The following is a 25,725-nucleotide window of genomic DNA, read 5'->3' on the forward strand; positions in this document are numbered from 1 at the left end:
TCTTAGTGTGCAGGTGATCCTGACACGTTGTGTGGTTGACCTTGAGCTAGTCGTTACCACCATTTACAGATGTATTGGTATGTTTTCATCTGAAGTTTCTTTGTACAGTGTTTACGCGTAATTAAACTTTACCGTGGCTGTATGATCGATTGTACCTATATTTTCGTTAAGCGCCCCCCATGTCCGAACACACATTACTTACATAGAGTTTATTACGTTTTGAAGACAATAGAAGAGATAATTTGTACGATACTTAAGTAAATACAACTAATTCTTTAGCAAAATCTTCTTTCAGATTTCGTAAACAGAGTACATGAAAGGGGCACTGCGATTTCAATATATCTCAATAAGTAATCATCTTTCTTTTTTATGTATCCGTCCTGAAGGACATTTAAAACAAATTATGTCACATCTATTTTTAAATAGGTCGATGTATATGAACATTATTAATGAAATATTAAAATTTGACTTCCCGTACACCAAAACGGAATTTATTATTTGTAATTATTTTGTGTAATTTGATGAACTCCTTGTACAGACTTGTCTGAAAGCTTCTTGTCATACTGATCTTGCCGTTTGTACTATATGTCCTGTTAACAAAATCAGATCTAAAAGAGTTCAGAGACTCTGTCGCAAATGAAATAATCAACATTTAATGAAAAAGGATATTTTCGTCCGTAAAACCTATTTGTGAAATAGGCGTGTAATTGTACATGAATGACGAGTAACCGTATCCTATTGATGACTGGGACTATCAGCTGGCGATAGACAGCCGATGAAAACATTTCAGATCTAGAAAATTGTTTCCCATTACGATCCACAATTTAGAAATGATTGTAAAGGTAATCTGACTCTAAGTACAGAGAAATGATATATAGTAATTGCAATATTTTCTTTATCGTGTTTAAGCAGGTTTCTCAATCAAAACTGAATTATGGTACAGAGATGTCTTTTATATTGACGAAAGAGTTTAAAGGATATTAAAAGTTCGAATATTTTACATTACAAGATACTTACATGACTAATGTCAAGCACAAGTATAACGTGCTCTTAGAATTCTTTAACCTAAATCTGTCACAAAAGTATTGTGATTATATCTAGTAGATAGTAAATGTCCCCTTCATGCAAACACATGTTGTGATGTACATTAAGAAATGAGATGATGCTTTAAAGGCCTTGATGTAAGAATGACCCAAGCTTTGGTCACTTGTGTTGAAATCGGGGCCTGTTGGTCACGTGCTTTCTGTCCTGCCTTTGACCAAGAGATTAAATTATTGCTGCCAGGAATGACCTCTGGACGAGAAGGCCCCTGGTGTGCCCTAGACGTACTCGGTATATAAAGGATTAGGTCAGACATTGCCCATATCTATGTTTATTGAAGTATTAGTGTTTGGTAGATTTTAATTAAAGTAATATGGTATATGACGTAGAACAATGTCACCAAATTCTCCGTATTTACTCTATGTAAAATGGCGCTGCTGTGGAAATTATTTCACAGACTCGTTATTGAAGTGAAGCATGATCTAATAAGCTATCGGAGAGATATATCTTGTACGACTGCAGTTCGGTACAATTGGAATATGTCCAGAAAATTAATACCGTTTCATTCTATCATTAATCATCCACCATGGCCCTTCTAGCTAGATATGTGTTGACTATAATTATCAATAACAACCAAGCTGGTTCAAAATTCAATCGTCAACACTGAAAGCATACACTTAATAATTGTATATTAAAGAGCAATATTTCATTTTAGGTGTAAAAGACTAATATATTGAGGCCATGAATCCATAGCACACCTGGTGTAGAGACCACGCAGCATTTACATCTGGAATGAAGTGATTACCAAACACTTAATCGACAAAAATAGACATAATATCTCTGTGCACCATACCACAAAATCGGCGACAAGGAACACAAATTAAAACTCTAAATTTACTTTGTTATGGTAGAAAGTACGATTGATCTCATGTGTTTTGACGAAGGAAGGCTGATCACGGCATAAAAACATTAATAAGAAATAACAGCTCATAGTACTGTTAAATCTTATCTGTGATATTGAAGGTGCAAAGTCATAAATAAATAAATGCGGAATGCTTTAATTATAAATAACAATGCTGACATCTTGTGGCAAACGGGTTTTTATTGATGATTATATGTTCGAGTATACAACATTTATCTGATATATTTCATTATCAATGTACTATCTCAATAAAGGATTTGAATTATAGATGAAATATTGGTATTGAAATCATTTGAAACTTCTGAAGGAATGATCAGCATGAAAAATTAGTTTTATTAAAAAAAACATCAAACTCTGTAAGCATATCGGATCGAAATTTTCATTACAACTGAAATAAATTGCTTTCAAATTAGTCTTCCGACAGACAATTTTTCGTATTTCAATGATGGGATTACATTTGATCTTGATAAGAATATTTTCATTTTGTGTTCGCGAGTAAAAAAACAACAAAAAACAAAAAAACACATGCAGCTGTCAATAAAGGTTTCAATCTATTCGAAAACGATCAGAATCAATACATATCTCTTCTAGAATAGTGAACAAAACTGAAATAGATTGCTTTCGAAAGAATTTTAACAGGTTTCTTCAAATTGCAAGGTCATAGCGATATTTGGTCTGGATTTGTGGTTTTAATGGGGTTTTTTTTTAGTTCTAGTTCAGTAAAATGTTCATCTTCACACATGGCTGTTCAATATTTAATTTTTTTTTCTCATAAAAATCAGATATGATACATTTTTTTGCCGACAAATGCATTACCTAGGTGATGTTATTTTAGATTAAGAAGAATAATTGATAATTAAATAAAGTTAGGTAATAACACGGCTCCAATATATGTCTTACAATCAATCATGGATGATAAGTGCCTTTGTGGAGAGATGTATTGAGCTTCAAGTAAATTAAAATAAAAAAAAAAAAAAAAAAATGAAAAAGCTAACCTGACAAAACAGAAATTATTATTTAAGTTCAAAATAACAGATTACTGTTAACTTCACAACACTAGATTAAGTAAATAATACAATGTGGAAAACAATTCATACTGTCACTTATGTATTGATATATATCATAGTAGGGTAAGCTGAAACATGTTAAACGTTTGTCGCCGTGGTCTTAACACATCTTACCATACATTGATGGAAACGATTACATTTTTACTTAATATGTAGATGAGGATACTATAAAGTTCAAAATATTCTGACTTATGATGTTCATCGACTCAGCCCCGTCAAAAACTGTCGACAGAACATCAGAATAAATCGGACTAGATTCCAGGTAATGGTGAATCGCATTTCCTTTCTGGACACTAACAAAATGAAGCGCATTAAGAGTACTACCGAATAAAGAAGTTGTCATTGAAGATTCATTTTCGTTGATGAGAAGATTATATAAATGTTGATAACTGAAACTTTGGCCAAATGCGTTTTAACAGCGACCTTTTTTCGAATTGAGAGAAATAAAAAAAATGATACAGTGAAGCATTGTGATATAAATTGGACAATATCAGTTAACAAAATAGTTCTGAATACTTCATAAACTAAGCGTTTCCTTATACAATTTATAGACACTCCTAAATGAACATCTAAACAAATAATATTTACATGTATGTGTTTACCGAGTTAGTGAATTAAAATAAGTTTACTGTATTTTAGATTAGATGTGTAGTTTTGCATGGGTATTTGAATTAAACAAAATTTGAAATGTGTTTTTTCACGCAACAGAAGGGAGGTAACCCTTGTAACATTTGTCACATCATTTACGCCACCATTTATTAACTTTTAAAGATACTAAAATGATATCTTTTTGGTTGAAAATAACAAGAGATAAATGAACTAGGTATGTCTTTATCTTTAAGAAATAACTGGAAAATGTGACATACACAATTATCATTTATTGGCACCGGTTCTTTATTTTCAATTCTAAGTGGCAAAGAAATTGCCAAATTATGTCAACAAAACACTTAAAACGTCATCACGTATCGGAATTGAAATCCAGATGTACCGTCATACTGCTCAGTAAAAGACAATATCACCATTGATCAGCACTGACAAGACGATACTTATCAGGTGATCAAATTGATGTCATAAAAATAATTAAAGGTCAATCAGGCGCGAATGATAGTGACACAGTATGTGCGTGAGTGAAGCAGATTATCAGTTATAGTTAATATTATCTTATTCAATTAGTCCCGGCGACGACTGTCGATAAACGGTTCTGGCTCTTTGCCAATTAATGGTACGTTAAGGAATAGGTGTTGATAACAATTTGGGCTTGCACGGTGACCCTTACTATCCCAGTGTCGCCAATTCATTTCGCGAGGCCAATCTGATTCTAACCATATCATAACCTGCTTGAATCAGGAAAAATACTATTATCACTTGAGATCTCTTGATTTTTAATCAGAATTCAAATTTCAAAATCAATTTTTAGATCTGATATAATTAAACTAATGTTTTACATACAAATGTAATAACTGTTATGGTTGATTTTCAGGTCTTTCTCGTTGATGACCAGTAAAGACACCGTTCACTCCTGACTTTGAAGGACATCCATTTTTGTGATCTCTACGACATTTCATTCTTTGTTAATATCAATGCTAATATAATATCATGTTCCACACAAAAATAGATATTTAGAGGAAATGAGATTTTAAGTTGGACCCACATATTCATGATGAGTGGATAAGATGTAATATGGATGCTTATTGAAAATAAAATTTGTGTTGAAAACTGAATTATTGAATAATATATTGAAGAAAATGTTACTGATTGAATGAACATGAATGTTTTTGTGTTAGCTGGATCTTCCTCTTCATCTGGCTGCAAAAAGAATTAAGGCTTTGTGGATATACATGATTATACTTCACATTTCTACATTATAGGCTTCTTATCATAGACACTTTCTAGAAGGGTGAAACAACTGTATCATGCTGTTTAATTCACAGTATTTCATCCCCGAGTACTCTAAGAAGGATGAAATGATGCAGTTTAATACCCTAATTAGCATCCCTGATGACTGATTGGAGATGAAACATCTTTATGCAGTATTCAGCGTCACTAACGACCCCTAGAGGGATGAAACAGCTGTATTTTTAGCTATTCTGTATTCTAAATTTGTACCCGTATTTCTTGTACGATCCTTTGGTGTGGGTTATATCTAACACTTGTGATGTGCTTTTCACCTTATATAAAATACATTTCACCCTGTTGTCAGCAACTTTGGGTATGCTGTTTATGAAATAACATGTTAAATTGTCAATACCATTACCTAATAACTGCTTTTTGTTCTGGGACAAAAATGAAATACAAATCACTTGTAATGTTTGAAGTCATTTATTTGAGAAGGACGAACATGTTCGTTAAATCTCTAAGATAACAGGATATTCAAAGTCAGATAACAAAGTAACAATGCATACAATCATAGTAAAATGTGAAATTCTGTAGATTTAATCTGAAGGAAGAGGGCTTCACAGACCCAGTCTTCAGCTCCATCCCGGAAAATCAATCGGATTTGATAAAATGTTTTGAAATGAAGTTCTGCAATTTGATCGTTGTTACGCAAAACTTGGCGGTATTGATTATGATATTGAGAAATCAGACTAATACATACATATATACGTCAGAGAAGACAACGAAAGCACCATTAATATTTTAGGGTCGGTTCTGGTTCTGGTTCTCTCATGACAAGATTGAAAATTTTATTTGCAGGTTTTTTTTTTAAATCAAAACACTGACATGTATGATGTAAACCCCTTTAACGGAGACTGCTCTTTGCAGATACAATATCCTAATGGGTTGAAAGAGTTGAAAGCGTATTGCACAACCTGGATCAATCAATCCTGTGAGATGTTTTAGCATACTTTCGTCATGATACAATGGCTGCCTATAATACAGCGTGGAGATTGGTAAAAAATAAAATTCCAATGTCAGTAGAAGGGAATGAGAGTTCGGAACAGCTGGCATACAAATGAGACTGTTGATCTAGTTACATGTACCTACTCCCTAGCGGGTAGGAGGTTTGTTAGGGTGAAAGTGTAAACTGTGATGTTGCATTGATATTACTGACAGTGATACTTTTTGTGGAAGACAATGACACAAAGAATGATATAAATATAAAGCACTGTAGGATTGGGTGTCCTAAGTGTAGCTACGTTTCACAGGATATACTTAAGAATCTGTATTAATATTTACAGATTAATACTGACTGTTTTAGACTCTAAAATGACATATAACTAAAAAGGTATTCTGTTAAAAAGAGAAAACTTAAAACTTTTTTTATATACAACCTCAAGTTCAAACTTACAAAACAACACAGTTTATTGAAAACTGAGGTAGGTCTTTACTTAAATGAAAATGGCAAGCTCTTTCTCAAAATTAATCATGATGATACAACCCCTTTAATCCCCGTTACACCCATCCACCAATGGTAATGTATCCAGGTCAATATTGACAATCAACAAATATATTTAAATTCATTGCGATACGAAAGAGAGATTATGCGATAATCGAATATTGCAATTATTAATATCTGTCAAGAATTTGTCGCTAAAAATAGATTCAGCTAGAATATACCAGCAAAATTGATTCCAAATGATAAGCATAGATGAGAACCTTTAGACATATCACCAAATGCCGAGATTAACAATATATATATATATATATATATATATATATATATATATATATATATAAACGATGCTACATATTCTTTCCCTTAATAGTATTTTTTAAAAACTTAATAAACAAAACAGCCGTACTTACTAAAACTTATCTAAAATTTTGGGAAAAAAGTACTTGGGCTAATTTTAGAATAAATTTAACAGTAAAGGTGGAATTTGGCCTAAAGCGTATTAGTGTATTGGCACAGCGATGTGTGATATAGAACAACAGAACATGCGCATGGGGAATCACTCCATTTTAGTCGGTGATCTCCTCTTGCTCGAACCTGGTCTAGTAAGATGGCAATAGCATTGTTTGTATCGAAATATTTTCAACGAATGTGGACCGGAAAGACTAAATTCCGTCACCATTAAGTGTCCCTCTTGTCCAATTGCGCAAGTCTGAACCGCCCCAGCTTCGTCAGAAGGACCAATGAGCTGTTTCAGTAGGATCCCACGTTCGGAATACAAGTTCACTGTGTGATTGAGGGCATCTCCAATGATAAGTTCTCCCAACACATTAACACAAATACCGGATGGCAGCATGGACAAACCTTCGCCTGTAGACATAGGATTAAACTTGTATAAAAGTTTACCACCATATGTGAAGTACTTGACACAGTTATTTACGGCATCACTAACGATCACCTCTTCTTTGTTATTGACGCAGATGTGACAGCCAATTTTATCCCGTGCCGATCCCCCTACCGGGAAGGCATGCACCAACTTACCACCTCTCCTATACACTTCTATTGACCTCCGCACTGTAGATACAATAAGGTTGTAGTCTTTGTCACTTGCGATAGCGAAAGGTTCATCGCCTGTTGGAAACATAAATTTGAACTGTCTCCTTTGTGAGAAAACCTGAACCCGCTTGTTTTTTTTATCTGCCACTGCCAAATCTCCATTTGGTAGTTCGGTTACTCCCATTGGTTCGTCAAACTGTCCCTGCCCAGTACCTTTGCAACCTATCTTTCGTATGAAGATACCATATTGGTTGAAGATCTGAATTCTGTGATTCATTGTGTCTGCAATCAGTATCTCACCGTCCAGTGTAACAGATAAGCCACGAGGATAGTAAAAGTCACCATCACCTCGACCCTTCATACCAATGTTAAAGAGCAGTTTGTCTGGTCTGAAATACGATGAAATTGTAATTACAAATAGTGTTTGAAGCGGCAATAAAACGTTCAGCTCATATAAGTTATCTCCCTTTAATAATAATGTTTGCATTGCTTGGTTCGTCGAGTACTAGAAATTCTCTCTCAAATATTTCAGTTATGCTATGCACATCAACAGCAATGAGAAATCGACTCAAATACACATTGTGTAATGATGAGATTTTTGTTCAAGGAATACACATGGTACATGGGTCCCAACCTAGAGGTTACTGCACACGAGTACCTCGTGATGCCCCCTTTTTCGATTGTAATGTACCAGGGTTATGAATTTGGTGTGCTATTAAACCTAAATGTCCTTATCTTCCGTTCGTGCCTATGATTTTTTGTCGATCTTGGTCAATGAAAGTATTCTGCAAAATTTACTCTACAGTGCCCAATAAAATGAGTTCAATCTACTCCTTTTACCATGCTTATGCTTCACTGCCCTCCTAATGTGGTGTAACTTTTGATGGGCTAAATATCGCGATTTCTCTTACTAAAGCTACAATGCTATGTTGAATGCACTCACTGTATATGTTTTGCTTATTTCGCTGAAGTGTACTCTCTACAGTGGAATATTGGTATAGCTTGTATGTTACTGGAGGCTAAGTTCAATATCAAATCGTTATAAGGAGTGATTTTTGACTGTCGGCATGCTCACATGGCTGTTGTGGAGTGACCTCCATACCAGGCCATGCCGTTCTACAGAGTGGGTCCTAATTAGAGGTCTGACTGTTGGTATACTTACGCGGCGGTTCCCTGTGGTGTGAGCTCCTTATCCTGGTTATGGAGGTAGTTGACACTTCTGTACACTTGGCCAAGCCCATGTGAGAACATCCATGCTTCCCAGTCTTTCTTCTCCGTCGAATCCTTTACGCTCTCCATTCGACAGTCGTGAGCTGTAATTGTGTCAGAAGGAAGTAAGTATTGTTCCTTTAGATCATGAAATATATCGACTTAACCCGGTAACACCATTTTTTCTAAACGACTTATTTTAGGTTGACAATAAAATTGACAAAAACAACCAATATGTCAAGATAATTATTATCCAAACACAAAATCAATATAACTAGGGCAAATAGGAACTTTAAAATGTTATACACGAATAAGACATTGTCAGAAATGGAAAAACCAAGATAATATAAAGGAGAAAAACTAACCACCCTACAAATATTCTTACATCGCGGTCTGCGGCCGAAGATGTGTGGAGCGCTGTCCCTGTATATTTCTCTGTAGGTGGTGATGGGGTAGCGTTGTTCTGGTGACGTGTAACCATGACCGTACAGCCGATACCGGGAAAGGTAGTCAACCATCTTGACTGCAAAATCAATGATATAATTTTGTTCGAGTGAAATCCAGTTTCTCAATATTTTGACACGTTTCTTGTCAAGCAAGCTTGCATTGTATAAAACGAAGACACCTAGACTATTTCGATGCTTTACATTTAGCTTGCGTGGTGCTGAGATTATCCGGGTGAATATTACCTATAATTGACTTTTTGATATTATCGCAGTTCGAAATTAACAACTACTAAATGAATTGAACTTCCCAACGCAGACATAACACCACGTTGCTCTCAAATACTAATCTCTACATCACAACCTTTCAGTACACAGTTTGTACCAGTTAAAAATGTTAGCACGATGAACTGATATGTTAATGAATGTTAACACAAGGACCTGATTTGTCAATGTTACCACAAGGACCTGATTTGTCATTGTTACCACAAGGACCCGATTTGTCAATTGATATCAAGAAAATGAACTCATATGTCGATTAACATTAACACAAGGACCAGATTTCCCGATGTAAACACTTGGAACTAATTTGTCAATTAATGTTAACACAATGACCAGATTTGTCGTCGTTAACACAATGATCCGATTTGTCAATGTTAACATTTAGGATCTGAATTATCAATTGATATTAACACTAGTAACAGATATGTCAATGTTAACAAGAGGGGCTGATATGTCGATGTTAACACGAGGGGCTGATATGTCGATGTTAACAATAGGAACTTATTGTCAATTAATGCTAACAAGGAACAGATTTGTCAATTTATGTTACACAAGGACCTGATTTGTCAATTAATGTAGAGAAAAGGAACTTACGAGAATCAACAATTTAACATGTAAATCAATAACAGTGTTATCTACCATTCTACTATCGATAATTATATTTCCTGAACAGATGGACTGTCTCGTCCCCTTATTTCTATTTTCTATGGAAGTCTAGATAAAATGAATCAATAACGTCCTATGATAAGACAGGACATTGCTTATATCACTTCTGTAGATACAGGTTTTGCATTCCGAGCTTAAATGCATCAGCAACACCGACAATACATCCCCTGAGGGTAGGATATATAAAATTAATAGTTTAAAAAGCTACGCGTTATAAAAAGGTGATTGTGATGATATTATTTCTTCCTTCGTATTATAGACTATAACACTGTTGTACTCCTAAAGGACAATTCTGTTATGTACTGTTCAGATCTATACATTAACATAGCATGTGGGCAAATGAAATTGAATTAATCATTTAACAAGCATTCCATTACAATGCCGGCCTCGCTTCTCACCGGTTTCTCTTAATGGTGGTATGTATAAAACTCTCTTTTGAATTGAATATGGAAAGGCAGAATCAAATAGATCCGATCTCATCGGCTAAATGGGATTTATATACCTTTTCATTGGATTCTACAATGATTTGAAAAGAAGACGGATACCATTCAATAGGTTTTTATTATATCTTTGTAAGGCACGCTATAACACGTATGCCATTACTAAGTAGCTAGTATTTACCATGTTAAATCATTACAGGGATCGTAATGGAATGTAACATGACATTTCACTTAGGATTACTACTCTATTTTGATGTCTAAGACAATATATTCTATATTGACAGCACATGGATGTGATAATGTGTTAGTACAACCTTCAGGATTATCATGTCTGAGTGTATTGCCGCTCCACAATCACCTATTTGTGAGGTAGCTGGTTAATGGCGCCGTTCGATGGTACAAGCAATGGGGAATGTTTGAACAAACCAAATTCTATATTAGTTTTAGACAGGAAAGATCTATAATTGTCCTCCAAGATATCAATAGGTACTGGGTCGACAATATCCTGATCAGGTGAAAAACGAGATAGTAACAAAATCGATATGTAGTGTAAAAACCCAGATTTTCCGGAATAAGTCTTTAACGAACAGAAATAGCATTAAGTGGATAATATCTTTAGTAGTTAGCGTCTACCTACCATTTAACGATATTTTCAGATCTCAAACGCACCATTTTTTTTGCATTGTCCGAATGTCAAATGGTATTTCTATGGTATACTAAGAATACATGGTTTGTAAACGGGAAACGATTCAGACTCGCTTCTTTTCCATGATCGTGGGAAGATAAAATATTTAATAAAAACAACAATTTTGGAGAAGGTTTATGAACGCTTCCAGGCTGCTGTCCAATCAAATTGATGTTTATCAATAAAATTTGTTGAAATTGATCACATTTTAATATGAAATATTAATTATCATATACATCTGGTTCATGCAATCGAACACATGCAAAAGCAAAACTTCACGTAAGATTATACTCCTTTATCATATTTCTAGCCTACAAAATTACAAGTAACTTCAGCACAATATGAAGCCTAGATAAATAGTTCTGGAGTTGTCAATCGCTAAAGGCTAAAGAGAGCCGTTTACAACAGCACTAAACAATAGGTTACCTTCATTACGATATCGTTTCTGGAGTTAATGGTATGTAAATGAACACTGCCAGTGTTGTCCATATTCCGCAGGCTTTTATAAAGTGACCTTTACAGTACTCTTATTGTCAACATCAATTTATTGTACTTTCATTTGAGCTTAGAGCAATATGTATGAACATTTGTAGGATATCACAGTAGGCAATGTTCGTATATATGTAGGATATCACGGTAGGTTGTTGTTAAATATAATACTACTTACCAACACATTCATTAATTATGTATCAATGCATGGTGGATGATAATCAATATTGGCCGTAGGTAGGACAAGCATTTTACACAATCACAGAAACAACTCCCCGTAAATCAATACAACATGTGTTTTATATTTACATACCTAATAGAAAATCGAACATTTGTAATGTAAATGTACAAAGAGATATGTTGACTGGTAACGTGGTATTGATATAAGCCTGGAAATGCTGTTTACTTACCTGAAGTGTTATACCTATCTCAGTCCTACAGGGAATAGCTGTATGTAGATAAACATGTATATATCTATGTAGATCCACACTTAAGTCGGTACTACCAATCATTTCGACGATCTACATAATGTATATTTTCTTACAATCAATGAACTACAGTTTGAATAGGACTAGCTGTGTTACCTTATTGATAAAGCATTAGCAAATCTTTTTATCTGTACGGATGTTACAGCTATACTCATATGATATATTAGGGCAGGCTTTGATCTGAACTTAAACATGTTTTACAATATTCATAACAATTTGAAATCTTACAAAGTCGGGTAGATTTAAGATAAACAGTAATAACCTGATTTGTGGCGAGGCCGTCATTGTTCTCTAACCATATGCATTGTGATATATATCTTTTTAAAGTACCTGCCATCTTTCGAATCACTGAATACATATTGCTGATATTAAAATAAATTTAATAAACATTATAATGTATAACGAATTGTAACTGCTATCTATTATGATATAGAATAGCTCACAAATAATGTTTCATTTTCCTAAACGAAGTCACGTACGTATATGTTTTGACAAAATCTAAACTCTGAATGCGAGATTGGACATCTTTTGTAGTCGAGATAAGAAAATTGTCTTAGCAGGTGTGAGCAACCCAATACAGGTGAGAGAGGTACTTCAAACAAATTTGATACACGTGAGTTTAAATTTTAAGATCTGCCGAAGTACAGCTGTACATATCTTGATTTATCTCAATTTTGATCACAATATTCAATGTCGAATATAGATATAATTGTCATATCATATTATATAACTATATATATCAAATAATATATAAGTACCACTAGAGGAATGCACGTGATGATGTTCTATTTAATAACTGTAATCCAATAAGATAGTCACTATTAAGATACTTTGTAAGACACCGCCCTTTTAAACACACCTGATCACAGGTAGGATCATGTAAACAAGTTACGATATAGATACCTGATTTCACCTGGGACTCGTGCTGGACAATTGATCGTCAGTCCTAATTCGGATCCATGCCCTGTCAATCTTATAATCACCACCTCTCCACCGTACAGCACGGAAGCTTCGTTAGCAACGGAAGTAGCGGAGAAGTGACGTGACCCGACCTGTTGGGGTACAATGTCACCCGAGTTCATCGCGCATGTTTTTTGAGGAATTGTATCAAGTCTTTAGCACTTCATATTATAAAGTCAGTATACATTTAAATCCCACACAATCGGATAACCTGAAATATAATATACTAGAACAACAACGTGTGGATAGAGTTAAGCTTGTTTATAAACCCATGTTTACTATCAAGTGTAGTGATAATACACACATGGCCTATATATACAATACCGCGTCTGAGGGCTTTAAAGGAAAACATTGTGTGAAACAGATAAGACATTTCATTAGATTTAAGATTTTGTCGAAGAGAGAATCACAATCGTGATATGGTTGTAATTAATTAAAAATAATAACACTAAATACAAAGGAGACTAAGACTTTAACTAAAACTGGATTAATTACATCAATTGTCATTTAGTTTCTATTATACAATTTAAAATTAATTTGATTTTCGACATTTTTGTTTAAAAATATATCAGAAGTAACTTTACAATACGACCTTAATATGGACAAACACAGTAACCAAATAATTCTTTAAACGATATGATGCTAGACGTTTTTATGCTTGTTAGTTTGTCTACTGGTTCCGTTGTTTTATACCTTGTTCTCGCTTGAAAACGTAACGTTACTATTTGGATTGACCAAGGTTTACAACGCGAGTGGCGTCGATGAAACAAACGACGCTTACTCTTCCGGAACAACTGGTCTTATTCTATTTGTACTTTTTCTGGAACATCTGTGTTAATCTTTCTTTTGTTCATATTTTGCCCTAGTTTTATGGAATTTGAGTTTGAATTATGATTATGTTGTCATGTTGGTATATTGCTGATGTTTTCTATGTATGTGCTGGTCAGAAATATCCCATTACTGCCGCCTGGTTCAGCGACCACTTCTCTCGTAAAAACTGGACTGATAATCTGTCTATCTTTACCAGAAATGGCGGAGACACAGTTCTTTTGAAAGCTCCACAATTCCTTTTTCGGTCACAACAGGATATGGAAGCAGATCCAGATTTCGCGTGTTGTGGCACCACGGCAACCGACATGGAACCAACGTGCTTTGTGGGCGAGAAAAAGGAAATGAACCAACTAGGAATCAGCATAGCATCTTTCGCGTCATACAAAAGCGGAGGCTTTCATTACATGTCCAGCGTTCGAGAAGAAATTGGATGGGGCAAGGACATATATTCATCTTGTTCTTCCGATAACAGTAAGACCTCAAAGATATATTGATTTTGATTCTAACCCACCAAATCATCTTCAATTGTGTTAAATGTTCTCGTTCAAGACTCATTTTCTGAAAAGACAATTACCATTCATAAAATTTTCAATGGAATGGACCCTTTATCACATTATGCATCACTTCCCGATGATTTTCGTCCCATGAGCTATATTTTTAACCTTCGTATTATCTCAATTACGCCTAAGCTCCTAGTAATGCAATAATGCAATTGAAATGTATATGCAATTATACAAATGTAGAGCACTAATCACAGTTTATTTTCTTAAATCAAATGAATTTTCAGTCTTCGGGATCCAGGGTCATTGTCCTTTTTACATCCTTTAATGACATTGATTCCAATGAGCTGTTGGTGAATGCTGCTGCAAAGAACATGTCGATATATTCGGGACTCCCTGGGGCTCCTCCAGCAATCGCTGCTACGGTTCTGTGTTAGCTTACTACGACTGGATAAATAGACTGATGGTGGACCACCAACAAAGGTACAAGAGCATAGCAGTCAAACAGTCCAAATACATGACTGCCTTCGATGCTGTTAAAGGGTACAATACAGGAGAAGAATGTCTACTAGGACAGTTCAATACTGATGCAGACATGCTGTTTTTTACTCTACACAGGGCGGTATCTTACATCACCACGGTAAGAAATTCCTTGTCTATGCTTCCGTCGACTGGAGGGTACAGTATTGACGATCACGTTCATGGATTCAACGCTCTTATAAATTCGTCGAAAGCTGACATTATAAACATCCATGAGAGGCTATGGAAGAGCTTGTTACTATTGGCCCACACAAAACATCTTGCCCATAGCACAAGACAAGACACTTGACGCAGTACCGTTTTACCAGAACTGAAACCGAATGTAACTTTTGATGATTCTTTGTCGGTATTATACAACAGGAATCTCAACGGACAGGGTCACGAAGGGCAGACTTGACATGGCACTGTCAGCAGGTGCAGTGTTTGTCCAGAAGGTGTCAGTATCCTCCTGGGATCCCAGCTTTACGTGCATGCCTAAGAACTCCAGCTTAACACTAGCAGGTGTACGATGAGGCTGGTTGAGCAATCATCACCGACTGTTCTTTCCACAACCGGAACCGTAGTGGTCATATGGTTTAATTTACTAGGTCTAACCCAAACATTTTAGGTTGGTATAGCCAATTGTTTCTCTTCATCAGTACTAGCTTGATATCATCTATTAAAATGACTTAAAATGACTTTATGTTACCAATGCCACCTTCACAATTAATGATTTGAATTAAGGGACGGTAACTGTGATTCAGTGGTGAAGTATCGTTAGTTGAATACGATTATTGCTTTGCTTTCTGATGATATAGTCCTGCAAAGATTGAAAAAGATCTCGGCTGACGGGACTCAAATAAAGTTTTAGATATTCTGGTTAGTCCATTATTTATTCCACGTTATTACAGATAACTTGGCACGACATTGGACACAAACGATATACCAGTAGCGTTAACTACTTCGAAGTTGATTTTGGCATCGAGCATCATTTTGTACCTTCCCTCAGCTATCAACAGCTATTCGATACCTACGACGTTCCACCAGAACCCAAAGGGCACTGTCAGGGTCAAAGCGAGCGGGACAAACCGAGCATGTGTGTATGCGTATGGCTATACCTATGTAGAAAAAATAAATACAAATTTGGAAAGAAAATATTATTTATCCCTCTAACCCCAACCACCGTCAACAAGTTAATGAAGTGACACACATTTTATTCAAGCCTTGCTTGGAAACATATATACGGGCATCCGTGGTTATAAAAGGCAATCTGTCACACCGGTTATCATTATTTCAATGACGGCGCAACGCGACCAATAGGTAAATTGCATAAGAACATTTTCCCTTCCGAGTGATTGAAGAACTGGAAATAGACGTGGAACACGTATCTATGACAGATACAATATTAGTCATATAACAGAAATACATATCTATTTACGTTACAATTCACATCGTGAGCAGTGCATTTTGGAACACAAAACAAATCAGCAAATTAATACGGCAAACCCTACCGTATTTTTTTCCAGAGTACTGACATAAATTCCTGCGTAAAAAAGCTTTACTATTTACAGTTATTTCCTTCAGAAAAAGAGTTCACTAATCAAATTTTACACAATCTACGGCAGGTCAGCACTTTGTATGGGTTTTACTAGTCAAGCATTTACACGACCAAGATTTAGAACAGGTAAACAAATAATAGTCTATGTTATAAAACATTTTTCAAACGCGCCAGTGACATAATAAAATTGGTCGTGTCTAGAGTTAAGTGCACATGCACTTGGTTAGGGATATTCGAGTTGGAATACAAGGAGTTTGCGGTGTTTTCAGTTAAATTATATCTTTAAAATCTATTTTTGGATAGCTGAGAAGTAACACGCACTCTTTTCGGGTCACGTGTTCGCATAATCATACAATATACAGGTGACTTTACTTTCACATTCTGACGCAGACAAAGTTTTAGAAGGATTGAAAACTACATTCTGACGCAGACGTAAAGCTTTAGTAGAATGTGAAAAAACTACAATCTGACGCAGATTCAAAGCTTAAGTAGAATGAGAAACTACATTCTAACGCAGACGTAAAGCTTTAGTAGAATGTGAAAAAACTACATTCTGACGCAGATTCAAAGCTTAAGTAGAATGAGAAACTACATTCTGACGCAGACATAAAGCCTTTTTTTAGGATAGACCAACCGCATATTTAAGTACATTGTATGTGTGTAATTCTTTATTCTTATGCAATATAATGTCATCTCCTACATTAAGACTTCCATAGTAAAACGTAGATTGTAAAATTGTCAGAGGGCAAGTTTGACGGGAAAAACGCTTGAAATTTACCATTTGGCCATTTTTTTTTGTCCTGCACCAATTATATTAATCACCTGTATAATTTAAAGTGGATATCAATCACTCTGTCTTGTTTTCCTAACTTTCCCGATTAACAAGCAACTGAACATTGCTAGAAAATGTCAATACTAGATTCATATCCAATAGTTGTAACAACTTGGAAAGCATTTATGGTAAAATGCGTTATATAACAGTAAGAGTAAGGACATGTACACACAAAAATCGAAATCAAAATACAGAACAGTGTTGTCTGCGTAAATGTAACATCTTATCAAGTTTAAAGTGGACATTAAAACTATCGCTCTTATCAAAGAGATATACAACAGCCTTCACCTTATAGTTCCATCGCTGGAATTGTTAACGTTCTCCTGGCAATCCCACGACCAAAACGATGTTGTTTTGGTTAGTTTTTCAGTCTGTATTCTTTGTATGTGCTGGTCAGAGATATCCCATTACTGCCGCCTGGTTCAGCGACCACTTCTCTCCTAAAAACTGGACTGATAATCTGTCTAACTTTACAAGAAATGGCGGGGACACAGTTCTTTTGAAAGCTCCACAATTCCTTTTCCGGTCACAACAGGATATGGAAGTAGATCCAGATTTCGCGTGGTGTGGCACCACGGCAACCGACACGGGACCTACGTGTTTTGAGGACGCGAAAAAGGAAATGAACCAACTAGGATTCAGCATAGCATCTTTCGCGTCATACAAAAGCGGAGAAAACTTCAGTGAGGCTGTCATTACATGTCCAGCGTTCGAGAGGAAATTGGTTGGGGCCAGGACATATACTCGTCTTGTTCTTCCGATAACAGTAAGACCTCAAAGGTATATCGATTTTGTTTCTCACCCACCGCGTCATCTTCAATTGTTCTATTGTTAAAGACACTTTTTGAGAAGACAATTACCATTAATTAAATTTTCAGTGGAATGGACACTTGATCACATTATACATCACTTCCCGATGATTTTCGTCCCATGTTCTGCATCTTTATCTTTCTTTTTTCTCGATTCAGCCTGTGCTCCTAATAATGGAATATATGAATTTGAAATATCTATGTAATTATACAAATATAGAGCACAAAACAAAGTATATTTTTGAATTGATTGACTTTTCAGTCAACCATGCGCCCTTCCTTCGGGATCCAGTGTCATTGTCCTTTTTACGACCTTTAATGGCATTGATTCCAATGAGCTTTTGGTGAATGCTGCTGCTGAGAAGAACATGTCGGTATATATGGGACTCCCTGGGGCTCCTCCGGCAAACGCTGCTACGGTGTCGGAGAAACAATTCATGTTAGCTTACTACGACTGGATAAATAGACTGATGGTGGACCACCAACAAAGGTACAAGAGCATAGCAGTCAAACAGTCCAAATACACGACTGCTTTCGATGCTGTTAAAGGGTACAATACAGGGGAAGAGCGTCCTCTAGGACAGTTCAACACTGATGCAGACATGCTGTTTCTTTACTCTACACAGGGCAGTATAGTACATCACCACGGTAGGAAGTTCCTTGTATCTGCTTCCGTCGACTTACGTAAAGCTGGAGGGTACAGCATTGACGATCACGTTCATGGATTCAACGCTCTTGTAAATTCGTCGAAAGCTGACATCATGAACATCCATGAGGGGAGAGGCTATGGAAAAGCTTGTTACTATTGGCCAACACAAAACATCTTGCCCATAGCACAGGTCGACAAGACACTTGACACAGTGCTGCATTACCAGAACCCTCAGCTGAAACCCAATATCACATTTGAAGATTTCTTTGTCGGTAGCATACAGCAGGTATGATATAGTGATTTTGTTTCCTATTTTCTTAACAATGAACTTTTAAGAAGCATCGCTCAAAAACAAACCAAAAATGTAGTACTGTTCGCGAAGGTCTAATACAAATGGCTGTGATTTCAATTGGTTCCAGAGACAACAATATACTAGTTTTACTCGAAACGATATGTTACATCAGCACGTATTGATACACTATACATGACGTATGTCACAAAGATTCATCCAGTATATATTTTTCATTATTATCAGGTAATGGAATCTTTGTTTGTTGCTCGAGAAGCGCTCCAGAAGAATAACATTTCCTTTGACATGTGGTTGAACCTAGAAGCGTTCGAATCCCTTCGAGATAATCCGTGTTTTCCAACATCCGGGTCTGGAACCTCAATCTCAACGGACAGGGTCACGAAGGGCAGACTTGACATGGCACTGTCAGCAGGTGCAGTGTTTGTCCAGAAGGTGTCAGTATCCTCCTGGGATCCCAACTTTACGTGCATGCCGAAGAACTCCAGCTCGACACTAGCACAACAGGTGTACAATGACGCTGGCCGACCAATCATCACTCGCTGTTCTTTCCACAGCCAGTACAACCGTTCAGTCGTGGTGATAGGGTTTAACTTACTGGGCGAAACTCAGGGATTTTCGGTTCGTATACACGGTGGTTTCTATTTCATTCGATACCATTTTCTATCTCAGTGTTTGATTTTTATTTATCAATCTTAAATAGGTCATTACTAGAAACTTGAGTTGTTTTCTTTTCATCTTTAACAATTATCAATTTAGAGCAAATAATGTTGATTGCTTTTTCGAGGTTCTGTGCTACAATTGGCATTATACGTCCTTGTTTTAGCTAACCATTTTTTACCTGATGGAATTCAAATACGTTTGGGATGTATTTAAATACTAACAAGTAATTACAGGTGAGTTGGCCAGACATTGGACACAAGCGTCATATCAGTAGCGTCCACGGTTATTACTTCGAGGCTGACTTCGGCAGCGAACATCATCTTGTACCTTCTCTCATCTACACACAGCTGTACGACCCCTACAACATAATGCAGCTCAACCCTAAGGGCATTGTCAGGGTCAAGGCCAGCGGGACAAACCGAGCATGCGTGTTCACGTATGACTATACCTACGTAGAAAACAAAACTGGGTAATAAATACAATGTTGAAGAGAAACAAATTCTTTATCGTGCTAACGTCAATAATAATACCTTTGCAGATTCTGGTCACAAGTTTTCCTTCAGAGATCTATATGGTGAAAAATAAAGGATTGATATCAATAGAAAAGGTAAGTCGTTAATATGAGTTATCCAGTAATAATCAGTATGAACTTCATATGTCATTGTATGAACGCACAATTTTAGATATCCTGTTTTGTCCTCGTGTTTAGAAGGCAGTAGAGATTCACGCAACATTTGTGAAAAAAAAACCCATAGATTTACTAGCTTGTTGTACCCTCTGAGATCGAGGATTCCTCGTATTCAAACAAGAAAGCAGCCTATCGACCATCTTGTTTTTCCGATGAGCACTAAAATGAATAGTGGACAATTAGGGGTTAAGGCAAAGCTACACAGAAAATTTGGAAATAAAAATGCAAAAACACAATTTTAGCTCACCTGGCCCGATGGGTCAAGCTTCGTCAATTTTTTCGTTTAACATAGTTTCTTCAATAACCAATGCACGAAATATTTTGATATTTGGCCGGTGTGTTCCTAGGATAAAACCCAACAAAGTTTGCGAAAAAAACGACCTTTTCCTATATCCAAGGTCACATTTATTAACACCTTTAAATGACTTTTCATGAACTAAAAGTCCTAGCGGCATGATATTTGACTATGTTTCCTAAGATGACTCCCAACAATACTGGCGAAAACAAATGACCTAGACTTATATTCAAGGTCACAGTGGTCAAATTTGTTCAAATATTTAAATGACTTTTTCTGATGAACTAAATGGCATAATATTTAGCAGGTATGTTTCTACGATAAAGCCCGACAAAGATTGCGAAAGTAAATTACCTTGACCTATATTCACGAGTGTCAGATTTGTAAAAACATTTAAAAGACCTCTTCTCATGAACTAAGAGGCCAAGAGACATTTTATTTGGCTGGTATGTTCCTAGGATAAAGCATGAAAAGGTATGCAAAAAGAAATGGTCTTGACCAATATTTAAGTTTACAGGGACCGAATTTGTTAAAATATTTAAACGACTTCTTCTCATGAACTAAAACGCCTAGAGGCATGATATTTTGCTGGTATGTTCCTAGGATGCAGACCAAAAACGTATGTGATAAGAAATGACCTTGACTTATAATCAAGGTCACACAGGCCAAATTTGCCGGTACGAATATATCTGGTGAGTGCTGCAGGCCCATTCGGCATCTTGTTTTTAAAAGACAAACAGACGACAGATGAAGGGCACTGTGATTAACCCACCATCTGATGACGGTAAAATGCACCTTTTCTTTCTCCCATTAATAACAAGTAATGTTTATTGTTGTTTCTTAACTTGGGTCACAGCACTACCTTGAATAGGGAGAGTACATCCATCTTCGTTTATACATGGCATCTCGTTAATGTTATCGTAACGTAAATACAATTATAATATCTATTAACTATCATTGTCATTGGGATTGTTTGATATGTGCTAATACATCCTCATACTGGTAACATATTCATTGCTATAATTAGACAGCACACCCTACTCACAAATCTTGGCAACCAACATTATTTTAATATTGTCAACATAGCGAAAACAAAATAGAAATTTGAATACTGAGATTGAACCATGTTTTGTTGCACTTATGGTGGTATGAATGCAATGAGACCATATCAGCTATATCTCTGTAACCCCCACCAAGGCAATCTTACCACAGTAATTGTAACAAATACCTTATCGTTAAAATTCAGTGTGGATACATATAAAAATTTCATATAACGAATAAAAAGTCAACAACATCAAGTAACCAGACAGACAGACTTTATTTCACCAACAGTAGACTGCTCTATGTAACAGAATGGTGTATACAGTTCAGTAACATATACAGTTCCTATCATATCTACAAAGTTGTGACATACATCACTTCTAAACGGTTGTGACTTGGTATGAAAGGCGTGAGAAAGGGTTTATCATAGATGTAAGGCAGTAGACAACCAAACCAATGAGCTTAAAGGGAAAAATATAAGGAGAATGGCTTTATTAGGATGTTGCGAATTATGTTTCTTTCACATTATGGTGTCCAAAACTGTTCAACTGAAGAAATGACTTTAAAAAGTCAAATCATAAACGCCTCGTAAATATGAGATTCAAAGTAATAAATTTCATAAAAAAGTAAATAGTCTTTATATGTAAGTCTTGATGATGGTATGTAGGGTCAATTACAACAAATAAATTGGAATAAAGTGTACTTTAGTACAAGGAAGTAGAGAAAGTCGAAACTGTTTCATTAACTTGATATTATCCTGAACCTCCTATGATTGACAATAACTCAATACCACCTCACGAAGGACAATAAATGTAAATTGTACATATACCATTGAGTGATTTGCTAATCTTGAAATTGACTGTTCAAGAAAGTAGTGTCTGTCAGCATAAAGAATTAATGTTGTAACACCTTCTCACACATAAAATCAATTTCTTAACAGCTGAAAACAAGGAGTATCTTACAAAATGTTTTTTGGAGTGTTGATTTTCTCTCTCACATTTTAAGTTATATCATCTTTAATTGGAAAAAAACACTGGATGTATATTTAATGAAAACAAGTCTCTCACGTTTTTGCAATTTATCACAAATCTAACCGGGAATGTCACAAAAAAATTAACATACAAAAACCAAAACACATCACAAAGCTTGAACCTCCTATAACAATAACTTCTTTCATTGGCAATGAAAGATAACATTAAGTAACAGAAAGCTACTATAAAGTTCTCTGATCCCCGATCTTAGTCAAATTTAAACATCTTAATTAGGATCTAGGTGACTGGCAACCACTAAGAGGAAATGGTTGTGATGCTATCAAATCATCAAACTTTGAAGAAATTGAAAATATGAAAGAAACAAATAATAAAAAAAAAGCTTAGAAGTCAAACAGAGAAATTTGAATAAGTGTTGTTCCATAATCACTGACTAATGATGCAGTTAAGTTTTGTACAAAACTACACAAATCTGACAAAGTTTTACTTTAATTTCTTTGAAAAAAAAAACCTGCACCTTAACGTCTGAGGAGAGTGGAAATCAAACTAAATAGGGGATTGGTTTAAAAGTCTGAGGAACTGAGATTAATGGTCAGCTCAGTCTATTGATTTCTTCTCAGAAATTGGGGTTTTGTCATGTAAACACCACAGATTCTGGAGCCTTATCACAGAGTGTTGGTCTGTCCATGTAAGTACAGTAAGCCTAAGGTACGACAGGGTGAGGGCAACTATATACATGCTACACACACAGGTAAAAGTTCAAATCACAGAATTATTCTATCATTTCAAACTTTAAATATATTTACAACTTGAAAATTGTTTTACTTTAAAATGCCTCTGTTAACCTTAAGACTTTGTTGACAATCTGATCCTTAAGTAATAAATTCGAATGACGTTCGATGGAAAAGAATGGCATAACAACTCACAGGCTTTTGAATAAGATATTTAAACGATCTTTGTTACCAATGATAAAAACATACAGGACACCATCGTTAAGACTTTTTATGGGAGATAACTCCAGCAGAAGTTTGATTCCACAAATCTTCAAAATTTCTTTCAACATATGTCTCAAGGCAGATATCTAAAGAACCGTTATCTAAATACATCGCTTAGTGTGTAAGACTATCTCTGTTATGACTGGTGATGAGAAGAAATACCCTGCCACACAGTTCATCTACACACCAATTGATACCTATTGTGGAGTGTAAAGTCAGTTGGGACACTATCTTGATAAATACAGGATTTATATTTAACAGCTGTAAAATTTGTCTAAAATGATGCATACTTTTCTTAAATGATAAAAGATATTTACAATCTATGATTTCTAATTTAATATTGATTGACAAATTAATTTCACCTAAATGATTAAGAGATCCTTCCTACTTAAAAACCTTCCCAAGGAGTTAATTTCCTATAGACACAGCATATTAACAATAAATGGAATGTTACAATTTCATCATTATAATCCAAGGTTCATACATCTTCTGAAACAAGTCATTTTAAAAATGTCTACTGGTAGGCATATCCTCATCTGCTAGGGCCCTGAATTGATTTCCTTTCTTAAAAATATAAGTTGAATTTTTAATATTAAATTTGATAAATGAAATATATATTTGGTTAAGATGCCTTGTCAAACAAAAAGCTGACAGGGTGGATTTCAAGTTAATATCATGTGTATGTAAGTAATACAGTAAATGTGCTGCATTTCTTCCAAGAGATTGCACTGATAAGTACTTCATCACTAATATCATGGCAAATATTGCATTGCTGATCTCTGTTTTATTTTACTTTGGGGTCTGAAGGTCAAGGGATACAAGGTTTCAGTAGTTTGTATCCATAGATGATGAAACTATATATGATGTACTAAAACCTTGAAAGCATGAGATTCTGAAAATGCTTTCTTTTATAACCCTCTATACACTACAACAGAAAAAAAAGATATATAAAGTACCCCCAAACAGGATAACAAGTAATGTACGTAATATAATAGCAAGTTATTTGCTAAACATAATATTTCATTCATCCTTGCCATACGTATGACTATGACATATAACGATATATGTTCAACAGTGTATATAGATGTCTGATGACATTGCACATCATGGCCTCTGTTCACCACCTATAGGCCGTCCCTGTGCCGGCTGACCCTGCCACATCTCTTAGCTCTTCTCTGGCACCTCCTGGAGAGTGTGCCACTGTGCGATTGGACGCCTTGGATTGGCAAGCATGTCACTCCAGTGACGAAGTTCCGTTCCGCTTGAGTTGCATCCTAGCAATGCTCGGCCAATTGGCTCTGAGGTCCCAATGCGGTCATAATCCACGACGGTGACGTAGAGAGACACTTTCTGTTTCAGCATAAGAAAATCATTTATCATTCATTTGTCCTAAACAATGAATTCAGAAAGAAAACATAGAAATTAGTTAAGAAAGGAAGTTATCATTACAGTTTACATTCAACGATTCAAATTAAAAGCATTGGATGTTCAATTAGCAACACAACACATAGACACTTATAACCAGTTATACAACAAGCATACAAATTATTATGTTCTCTAGAATAGATTTCATGTATTTTAACCTTTATACATTTTAAAGAGATGCAAACAATGCATTTGTTCTGGAATATTTTCTTTCACATATAATTTTTTTTCCATTTCAAACTGCAGATATCATGGATGTTAAAGTTATGATCCTTGATGAAATAAGACTGAAACCAAATGTTGTGTTAGTTGGAACATAAATCAACTACATTTAAGAGTATGCATAGTTTTAACAACATAAATCACATTCCATTATTTAAAATGTTAGTAGCTAATATTTTGCAGTCTCTACTTTTTCTGGCAAGACTTCAAGACACTGCATAAACTGGGTGATGAAAGTAACACACACAGGTCTGAGATTTTGGTGCACTATTTTTCAGCACAACATTGGATATAGCAGAAGCTCTGTCAGGATTGAGAGT

General features: G+C 35.5%; 3 protein-coding genes and 1 pseudogene across 5 annotated transcripts in view; 2 read left to right on the top strand and 2 right to left on the bottom strand.

Moving 5' to 3' along the window:
* Positions 1–6,923: 6,923 nt before the first annotated feature.
* On the bottom strand, positions 6,924–9,147 carry LOC132547706 (tripartite motif-containing protein 3-like). Its single transcript, XM_060211509.1, has 3 exons — positions 9,015–9,147; positions 8,583–8,733; positions 6,924–7,809 (listed from the first exon to the last, which is right to left on the bottom strand). Exons 1-3 carry the CDS (start codon positions 9,145–9,147, stop codon positions 6,924–6,926), a joined length of 1,170 nt encoding a protein of 389 aa, XP_060067492.1.
* A 4,831-nt stretch (positions 9,148–13,978) lies between these two features.
* On the top strand, positions 13,979–16,105 carry LOC132547736 (uncharacterized; annotated as a pseudogene).
* A 1,563-nt stretch (positions 16,106–17,668) lies between these two features.
* On the top strand, positions 17,669–20,223 carry LOC132547737 (uncharacterized). The gene is made up of 4 exons (XM_060211538.1): positions 17,669–18,102; positions 18,394–19,066; positions 19,316–19,708; positions 19,984–20,223. Exons 1-4 carry the CDS (start codon positions 17,669–17,671, stop codon positions 20,221–20,223), a joined length of 1,740 nt encoding a protein of 579 aa, XP_060067521.1.
* A 1,809-nt stretch (positions 20,224–22,032) lies between these two features.
* LOC132547749 (synaptotagmin-1-like) overlaps positions 22,033–25,725 on the bottom strand; it is an 86,926-nt gene continuing 83,233 nt past the window's right edge. For all 3 annotated transcript variants that reach the window (XM_060211549.1, XM_060211550.1, XM_060211551.1), the window contains one exon: positions 22,033–25,108. In XM_060211549.1, coding sequence (XP_060067532.1) covers positions 24,923–25,108 — 186 coding nt within the window. In that variant the 3' untranslated portion in view covers positions 22,033–24,922. The remainder of the gene's footprint in view (positions 25,109–25,725) is intronic.

Source organism: Ylistrum balloti, unplaced genomic scaffold (genome assembly GCF_031769215.1).
Source record: "Ylistrum balloti isolate Yb309-2 unplaced genomic scaffold, AGI_CSIRO_Ybal_v1 Utg369972, whole genome shotgun sequence".
NCBI lineage: Eukaryota > Metazoa > Mollusca > Bivalvia > Pectinida > Pectinidae > Ylistrum > Ylistrum balloti.

Excerpts from the sequence above, each read along its gene's own strand:
- LOC132547706 (XM_060211509.1), bottom strand. The coding sequence starts at position 9,147 with ATGGTTGACTACCTTTCCCGGTATCGGCTGTACGGTCATGGTTACACG. Across the intron at positions 8,734-9,014 it reads CTTCGGCCGCAGACCGCGAT|CTCACGACTGTCGAATGGAG; the intron begins GTAAGAATATTT and ends ACACAATTACAG. Across the intron at positions 7,810-8,582 it reads ACACCACAGGGAACCGCCGC|ACCAGACAAACTGCTCTTTA; the intron begins GTAAGTATACCA and ends ATCGTATTTCAG.
- LOC132547737 (XM_060211538.1), top strand. The coding sequence starts at position 17,669 with ATGTTGTTTTGGTTAGTTTTTCAGTCTGTATTCTTTGTATGTGCTGGT. Across the intron at positions 19,067-19,315 it reads TTGTCGGTAGCATACAGCAG|GTAATGGAATCTTTGTTTGT; the intron begins GTATGATATAGT and ends CATTATTATCAG. Across the intron at positions 19,709-19,983 it reads GCGAAACTCAGGGATTTTCG|GTGAGTTGGCCAGACATTGG; the intron begins GTTCGTATACAC and ends AAGTAATTACAG.